The sequence below is a fragment of the Mus pahari genome, chromosome 2 (assembly GCF_900095145.1).
Source record: "Mus pahari chromosome 2, PAHARI_EIJ_v1.1, whole genome shotgun sequence".
In the NCBI taxonomy this organism is placed as follows: Eukaryota; Metazoa; Chordata; class Mammalia; order Rodentia; family Muridae; genus Mus; species Mus pahari.
The window spans coordinates 161,899,399-161,908,759 of NC_034591.1; the positions used below are offsets into that span (position 1 = coordinate 161,899,399).

General features: G+C 43.8%; 1 protein-coding gene across 3 annotated transcripts in view; it reads left to right on the top strand.

The window, feature by feature from the left end:
- Ccdc91 (coiled-coil domain containing 91) overlaps window positions 1-9,361 on the top strand; it is a 165,199-nt gene that overhangs the window by 23,262 nt on the left and 132,576 nt on the right. For all 3 annotated transcript variants that reach the window (XM_029535495.1, XM_021190587.1, XM_029535494.1), the window contains exon 2: window positions 7,761-7,804. Coding sequence is in view for 2 of the 3 variants with exons in the window: in XM_021190587.1 (XP_021046246.1) it covers window positions 7,775-7,804 (30 nt within the window). In the remaining variant the exon portion in view is untranslated. The remainder of the gene's footprint in view (window positions 1-7,760; window positions 7,805-9,361) is intronic.

Below are 9,361 nucleotides of genomic sequence, written 5' to 3' on the forward strand. Positions count from 1 at the left end.
GGAACTACAGGCAGTTGTGAGCCATCATGTGGGCGCTGGGAACCTGAGTCTCTGTGAGAGCAGCCAGTGCTCTTAACCACAGAGCCATCCCTCTAGCCCTTCCCATCACAATTTTTTAAATCTCGAGATAATTTATGTCATGAAGTGGGCATCCCTTTTCTTCTTCTAGACAACTGGTGTTTCTAAAACAGACTCACTGATCACATTAGAGAACTAGAACCACTTAGGAAACCCTGCTCATACACACCTGAGCTCACACTCACTCCCAGTTGTTTATTTGCTTTCCAGGAAAAAACTAGAAAGTATCCCTTCCCTATCTCAGTAGAATCTTATGTAGAAGCTGTTGACTCTGCTATTACTGTGGCAGATTTCAGCTCACCTTTGTGAATAGATAAAAAGTAAAACAAATAGAATATAGAAGCCAATAGAATATAGAAGATTTAAATAGCATATTACTCAATATATATAAAATAAAAAGAATGGAATGGCAGATAAATCAGTCATTAAAAGTGCTAACAAGAATATTGTTAATAACTGTGTGCCAGCCCTTTAAGTATAGTTTTTTTTTTTTGAAAAAAAAACGTTACTTACAAAATCTTCTGGAGAAATTAAAAGTCTCAATTGTCCTATAATTGCAGGAAACTGAATCTTCCCACAAAGCAAGCGACAGACGCCCATGATTTGCTAAGCCAAAGTTATTTTTTTAACTAAAATTCTAAGAAATAGATTATTCCATTCTGATGCAATCTCTCTTCATTAACAAAAAAAGAGGAATATTTTCTAGCCAGTTCTGAGAGCCCAGCTCAAACCTGATATCCAAACCCCATGAATACACCATGAGAAACGGAAACTGCAGATGCTTCCTGGTTCCTTGGAGTATGGAGCTCTTGCAGGACAGTCCTGTCACCAGACGGGTCATCCCAGGTGTACCAGGGCACCTATATCACATGACCCATAACTCTCTAGTGACAGAAGCTTAAAGAGCAGCTGCAGGACAGTTTACTTGACTTCCTGGTGATGATGTTTAGCAAATGAAGGAAGTAGGAACCCCTGTTATCCTTAGGAACCAATCAGACTGTTGTCAGCAGGCCTTTTTCCTATATGGGGAAATGTTAGAATATTCCCTGTAACCCGAATGGTAAAGTCGTACCTGAGTTAACATATGATGTAAACAGCATTCACTACCAAAAATTCTGAAGTCAGGGAGTTGGCTATAGAAAATGTGTTCAGCCTTTCAGTCCTTAGCTGGGATGATCTGTCACTGGAGGTGGTTTGGTATCATCTGGAATCTTCTGAAATTATGTTCGATCATTCAAGTCTAGTGATCTGATGCCAGTGCTTGGCAATTGGTCAGAAAGCTTCTTCAAATAGTCTCTCCGTTGGCTTGTGTGGTCTTTCTGTATCCTGGCATCTGTATTCCAAAGACAAGAGATGAGGAGTAGATGTCGGAGGAGATTGCATTCCCACGCAGGGTTGGTGCTTGGCTGTCCTCCAGTTGGTTAAGGTGGCCAGGGTCAGGAGAGAGGACGGTGCTGGTGTCCATTTTTAGAAAGACGCATGAAATTGTCTTCAGCAAGTGCAGCCTGCCACATGGTGTCATGTGCCTGCTGCAGCAGTGGAGAACATGGCCCACGTTCAGTGACGAGGAACAGAACCTGAGGTAGTAGGAGGTGTAATGGGGAAAAGAAAGCTTGCTGTTTGGAGGCAAAATGATCATTTGCATATAAAATTAACAAGAAAGAATATAGAGATAAATTATTACCAACAAGAGTTTACCAAAGAAAGATGGAGGTAAAACCGTTTGCTAGATAATGTAAAAGGAGACATTAGAACCGTAGAACATCAGGAATAAACCTGACAAGACATGCACATAAGTCCTTTAGGGAAAATAACAAGAGTCACTGATAACCCTTAGTGTACCTTAGTAACAGTTGCCAGGCTCAGGGTAGGACTCCTCAGTGCTGCTTGGGTGTCATGTCCATCAAACTAATTCTATAGCTAGAAATGCACATATTCATGTTCCAAAGTAAATGTTATATGATAAAGATAGTAATAGGTTAATGAAGAAAGATGTTAGTTTATAATAAAAGAAACCATCTCACATGAGAGACTTGCAATGCCATAGGCTCTGTCACAACCATATTCTTTAGTGCTTCCTCTTCCGCACCTGCATTCATTGGAAACTCTGTACCAAAGAGAATATCTGGCTCTCAGAGTTGGCAAGGCAGGGGTGTGGCCAATGAGGCTGGTGGCCAATGAGGTGGGTAGCCATCGAGGGGTGTGGTCAGTGAGAGGGTGTGGCCAGTGAGGCGGGAGGCCAGCCTTTTCCAATTGGGCAGTGACTTCATTTGATGCTCAGTGGCCCATGTTCTGCAGAGCTGAGACAGGTTGTCAACAACCCAACTTTCCTTCTCTGAAAGCTCTTTCTCTGTCCGACTTTCTAGTTGTCTGCTTTGCCTTTGAGCAGCTTTGAAGTCAGAGACATAGTTTATTTGTGTGTAAATACTTAGCAATGTGGGAAAGTGTAGCATGGAAACATAAAAAAGTCCAGTTTATTCACTGGTAAAATGCTATTTTAAACCGTTTATGCTTGTATTTAGTTTCTAAGAGAAACAAACTTGCTCTGACTTTTTTTTGGTAGTATTTTAATGGAAATACTAGGTAGATTGGATAGTAACAATTTGTTTTTCTGCCCATAATTTAAAGTTGTAAAAGGTATTTTTCTGTGAAACAACGGCCATCTGTGTTTTCTGCTTCTCTGCCTTGCCCTGTTTTCAGGGTTGGGTGTTGAGATGAGTGTGTCTAAACCTCATGCGTATGGTTGCTGCGTTGTAATTTTCCCACTGAAGATCTGTGCCCTTGTAACAGGGAAGAAGGTGTGGTCCTCCTTCCCCAGCCTCTGCCTGTGCCCTCCGTGGTCACATGGGCATTTTGGCACAGCTACTCAGTGTCTGCATTACTGAAGTTATCTGCATTCAGGACAGGAGTGGGGTGGTTGCTTTTCTTGTCCAGTGTGTTGGTTTCAGTCGGCTAGCATTGTATTCACTGACACAGCTCTAAACTACCTTCTCAGTGTTGAAAATTCCACTCATGGTGGTAAGCCACAAGGGTTGAACATGTCTTTCCGGAGCTTTCTGACTGTGTCCAGTCTTCCTGGCCCTTCCTGACATGGAGGCGGTTTACCTGTCTGAGATGGACTTCCCAATCTCATGTCTTCTTTCTGTCTTACACAATTGTTTTTGTCTTTTTGTGGCACTAGGGGTTTTGAACACAGAACCCAAGGCCTTGTGTGTGCTGGGTCAGCACTCTGCCGTTGGTTCATGCCCAGCTCCACAAGACATTTGTAAGAAGGAAAACCTGTAGAAGGAAAACCTGTGTTGAGACCTCATGGCTGTGGATATGGTTTTATTCTGTCCTGAACTCAATGAGTTACTGCTCTGGCTGGTTGTAGAACTCTGTGGTGCATGTCACTCCCCTCTGAGTTTCAGAAGCCCCTCCCCAGTGCCCTCTGCCTTCTTCAGGCTGCTGCATGAAGTCTTCCTGCTTGGATGGAGCTGCCTCGCCTTCCAGAGGCCAACTGTAGTCTTATAAAGGATGTTATTTTGAATTACTTTGCTGGTGATTTCTGAGTTCTCTGTGTTCTTTATAGAGAAGCAGTCTCACTTGAACTGGAGTTTACTCAGCTTCAATGGTGATATTGGGCTGTGCTCCCTGCTCTGTGGGCAGTGCTCCCTGCTCCGTGGCTTGTGCTCCCTGCTCTGTGGGCGATGCTCCCTGCTTTGCCGGCTGTGCTCCCTGCTCCGTGGGCTGTGCTCCCTGCTCCGTGGGCTGTGCTCCCTGCTCCGTGTGCTGTGCTCCCTGCTCTGTGTGCTGTGCTCCCTGCTCCGTGGGTTGTGCTCCCTGCTCTGTGGGTTGTGCTCCCTGCTCTGTGTGCTGTGCTCCCTGCTCTGTGGGTTGTGCTCCCTGCTCTGTGGGTTGTGCTCCCTGCTCTGTGGGTTGTACTCCCTGCTCTGTGGGTTGTTCTCCATGCTCTGTGGGTTGTGCTCCATGCTCTGTGGGTTGTTCTCCCTGCTCCATGTGCTGTGCTCCCTGCTCTGTGGGCTGTGCTCCCTGCTCCGTGTGCTGTGCTCCCTGCTCCGTGGGCGATGCTCCCTGCTCTGTAGGTTGTGCTCCCTGCTCCGTGTGCTGTGCTCCCTGCTCTGTGTGCTGTGTTCCCTGCTCCGTGGGTTGTGCTCCCTGCTCCGTGGGTTGTGCTCCCTGCTCTGTGGGTTGTTCTCCATGCTCTGTGGGTTGTGCTCCCTGCTCTGTGGGTTGTTCTCCATGCTCTGTGGGTTGTTCTCCATGCTCTCAGATATTTTGTCACAGGGGCGAAGAACTGGAAGTGATTGGCTGTGTGGGTTTTGGGTACAGTTCTGACTCTGGTCGGATTTTTAATCTCACCTTTACCCAACTGCTAGTCACCCACTCTGGAGCCTTCCATGGATTCCTGAAGGAAACGGGCTGAGCTGCCTTCACTCATGGTTATCCCTGCAGCTGTCTTGTACTTTTCTCCTTTACCTTATTAGTTTTTTAGACCTTGTTTGTATTTAGGAGCAAGCAGAAGCATTTAATTAGTTTATTATTTTGTCATTTTAAGAAGACAACTTTTCAGTGGAAACTTTGATAAAATATATGTTCAGAACCTAAACTTTAAAATGTGAGATTTCTGTCCAGTCCCTACAGTCTGTTTCAAAGGTACCCTGTACTTGAAATATGCCTTGGTATTTCCACTAGGTAGGTCCTCTTTGAAGCCATTGCCCCAACACTGGACAGTTTTCTCTGCAGGAGTTTTTACATTGTTTGCATTTGTGTGCTTTTCTCCACACCACAGCAGACCTGCTTCTCGAGGATGGAGACTGGCAGCTGTGATGTGGCTCCGGAGGGCGTGTCACGGTCCCTGTGTCCATGTCTTACTTTCTCGTCTAGTTTTCTCCAGTCAGCTCTGTTGTCAGTACTGAGGATGGCAGAGTGGGAGTTAAAATAATAAAGCAACCAGGCAGGCTAGTTTACATAAGGAGGTCTGGGACAGTCGAACCTAGATGCTATGAAGACCTTTAGTGTGGGTCCCTAAGCCAGCAGAATGTAGCTCTGAGCGCATAGTCCCACCTTTCCCGAGTCTCCTCCCTTAGTGACTTAGGTGCTGCTCGGTGTTGGTGCATCCTCATAACTGATGCAGTGCTCATGACTATAACACAACATTGCAGAAGTGCTCCACAAAGCCTTATCAGAATCACCTTAGGTACAGCCAAGATTCAAGTGTATTCAAGTGAGAGTCCATCAATAAGACACCTTTGTATTAGTTTCTTTTTAAAAATTAAGTTTTAGCTTTTGAATATTATAAATTTTCTTTCTTGTACGTTTGTGTGTTGTGGGCTGCATATTTACGTGTTCATGTGTGGGGAGGGGGTATGGAAGCCCAAAGTAAATGTTGGGCATCATTTTTGATCACTCTGTATTTTAGAAGTATATTCTCTTGATGAAGCCAGAGCGGGGCGATTCTGACTAGTCTAGCTTGCCACCTTGCCCCAGGATACCTTCTGCTTCCAAGTTTTGGGGTTACAGAAGACTTTTTATATGTTTGGTTATCTAAACAAATGGTTCATATACTTGAGTGACAAGTGCTTTATCTACTGAGCCTTTTCTCTGGCCCCTGTAACATTAGCTTATAAAAACCAGTGCTGTTGAGGTCAGGTTTGGTGGCTCAAGCCTTTAATTCCAGCACTCAGAAGGCAGAGGCAGAAAGATCTCTGAATTTGAAGACAGCCTGTTCTACATAGCAAGTTCCAGACCAGCAAGGGCTGTATATTGAGACCCTGTTTCAAAAAAACAAAACAAAATACCCTAAAAAACTAAAAACAACAACAAACAAAAATCCCACAAAATATACATAAAAAAATCCCAATAATCAGCAGCAAAAACATCTGATATCTTTAGTCTCTTAAATATGCAGAAGGGCACTGTCATAGGATTTGGATCTACATTATTTGTGGAAAGGCTTTAAAATAACATTTCTATAGCACCATCTCTTAAGCTATTCAGGACACATTTACTTTTTGACAGTATAGAAGAGGAACTCTGCCATGTCTTTTTGGACTTGCTAGAACCTAGAGCACCCGTCGTCACTGCTTTGCTGTTTTGCACAGCTCAATCAGAACTTAGGAATCTGCTTTCTTACCACAGGCGAACATGCTGTGTGCTTGTGTTGTCTGCTTACTGGCACCCTTCCCATCCCATGTCAGGATGTGCCTTGTGAAAACACGGGAGCCTTAACTCTGAAAACTATGCCTTTGAAATGAACACCGCACACAGAGTACAGCAGGGTTCACAGATGCTAAAAATAGTAATTGGCTCCTGAGGTTGTGGTACCCAGGTGGAAGATAGTGTGGTGTTTACAGCTTGACTGATAAGTTTTTGGATACATAGCGTCCTTTGCCATATTCTTCCCGACAGATGTGATCATAGCAGAGTTCTCTTCGGTTGAGACACAGTGAATGTCACTTAATTTCAGAATAACCACTGTTGACAGTTCCTGAAAGTCCAGTTTATATTTTCTATAAAATATAAGTAGCTGCATAGAGATGGCTAGCTTAGCTTTAATTTCTAAATTTGTAAACAGAAGTACATCTTTTGAGGAGTGTCAACCAGACTGAGTGAGCAGTGACAGAGTTGCTGTCCCTTCTGTGTAAGCAGTTCTAGTAACTCAGTGCTATTTATAAACTGATCTTATTTCCATCCACACACATTCTTTGTCCCTTCTACTTTTTGTGCAAATAAATTGGCTTGGCCTTGTGAAAACAATCTGCGACGTGTGCATTTCTTTGCTGTTACTTTTGTGAAGTGGGTGGCGTTTTCTTGATGGAGGTGTTGCTGTGTGTCTCTCAAGATGTGGAATATGACGACGCCAGGGCTGCTTCACTGCATGGGGGGCTTCTGCTTTCCCGTCCTCAGCTGCAGGGAGAGAACCTTAACTCACTGTTGCCCCTTCACCTTCCCAGGCTGTTCCTTCCTTGCTGTTTTAGTTTTGGGTGCTGAGCTTGTCTCCTACCTTGAGAGCGAGGGCATGAGTGATCCTGGATGTTCACATGTTTTTGCCTTGTCTCTCATGAACACACAACTTGATTTACCTTGATCAGCCCAGTAACTTGCTCCACATTTTTCCAAAAGTGCAAAGCAGTTTTAGCTAAAAATACACATATCAAATGCTCCAGAAGTCGTGGCCACAGCTCAAAAATGCTGATCAATTTTGAAAATCTAACTCAGCCCGGCCATGAAACCAAGGGAAGAACCTTTGTGGTGGGGACAGATTTCCAAAAATTCACCACAGTCCTGTTCTTAGCTGGAGTTTGTGCTGATGTTGCCAGACAGCTGAGGGGTAGATGCGGAAAGCAGGAAGCATTACTGATGGGGCCCTAGCGCCACTTTGGGAAAAGCAAATTAAAATGTAAAAGAATATTTTTCCACTCCTGGAGTCTCAACAGAAAATGGCAAAATACATGGTTACTGAAAAGGTTCCAGAAATTGCTAATTTTGTCAGAAAGTAAAAGCCAATTACCAGCTGTTTTTTTTTTTTTTAAGTGATAAAAATGGACTCATACAGTTTAAGAAAACCTAATAATTTCATAATCTGGATGGAGTAGTTTTGATTTACAACGCACTATCCTCCTTTAATTCATGGGTGTGTTCTGACGCAGGTGGCTCATCCCAACTGTTCTGTGTTTCAGGTGCAGCTTAAAGAATGGATGATGACGACTTTGGTGGCTTTGAGGTAAGTGCTGTCTGTTGTTAACTCAGGGTAACAGCGAACTGTTGGGAAAGTGTGTTTACTTTTGTTGTTTCTTGGTCTGTTCTTTCTGTGTCTATCTTGTCTGCTGATGCATGTGTGTGTGTATCCAGAGGCCAGAGGGCAACCTCTTATGTCTCATATTTGAACCTATTCACTTTTTTTTTTGATAAGGTTTTTTACTGGCCTGGAACTTGTCAAGTAGGTTGTGTTGGCTGGCCAGCGAGCCTCAGACTGGCTTTCTTAGCACTGGAATTACAAATGCATGCTGCCATTGCCCAGATTTTTAAAAGTGGGTCCTGGTGAATACATTCTTGTCCTGTGTTGGCAAGGCAAGCAGTTTACCAACTGAACTATTGGCCCTACCCACAGGATCTATTCTGAATCACTTTGATGTAACTCTGAAACATAGATTAAAATCAAGGAAAATTAAGAAATATCATCTACCTAAACATCGAGGTATATTGCTGTTGAAGCTTTGATCTCGCCACCATAGGAATGGTTTAACGTGGGTAATTTATTGCGGCTGGTGAAGCATCAGGGAGCGTTTTTGAGATTGCCAGCCATGGATGGGACTGAGGGCACATCTTTAGGAAATGCTGGTGCACTGAGAAATGGGAGTTAGATGCCATCAAGGCTGTTCCCATCTGTGATGACACTTATATGCTGTCACAGTGTTCTCTCAGGTTTTGGTGGCATTCTGGAAGTGCCATTGTTAGCTGCAAATGCGTTATTTTCCTTAGTCCTTTCCAACATGTGCTCAATTTATTGAAATATTTTATAACCCAGTTATTTTTAATGGAGCCAGTATAGTCTTGCAGGAAAATCTCTGGATTAAGAGTTGGGATTCCAGGGCTTGAGCCACCCGCAGTGCGCAGGAGGACTTTCTTTTTCCTTTTCTTCCTCTTTCTCCTGTTTTTTTCTTTTAGATGTTCATCTAGTTTGGATTTGGTAAAAAAGTTAGGGAGTATAATTAATGTCAGTAGGAGATGCAGGGTATTATTCAAGGAGGAATAATATGGTTCTTTTCAGCAGCAGGTCATGTTCTATCTGTCTTTCATAGATGTCAGGGTATAGGGAGCCAGTGTGGTCATACATGTTCTCCATGTGAAGGCAGTTACTACAGACACACATGTTCTCCATTTGCAGGCAGCTAGTACAGACACACATGTTCTCCATGTGCAGGCAATTGCTGTAGACACACATGTTCTCCATGTGCAGGCAGCTACTACAGACACACATTTTCTCCATGTGCAGGGAATTACTATAGATACACATGTTCTCCATGTGCAGGGAACTGATATAGACACACATGTTCTCCATGTGTAGGCAGCTACTACATACACACATGTTCTCCATGTGTAGGCAGCTACTATAGATACACATGTTCTCCATGTGCAGGGAACTGATATAGACACACATGTTCTCCATGTGCAGGCAATTGCTGTAGACACACATGTTCTCCATGTGCAGGCAGCTACTACAGACATACATGTTCTCCATATGCAGGCAGCTACTACAGACACACATGTTTTCCATGTG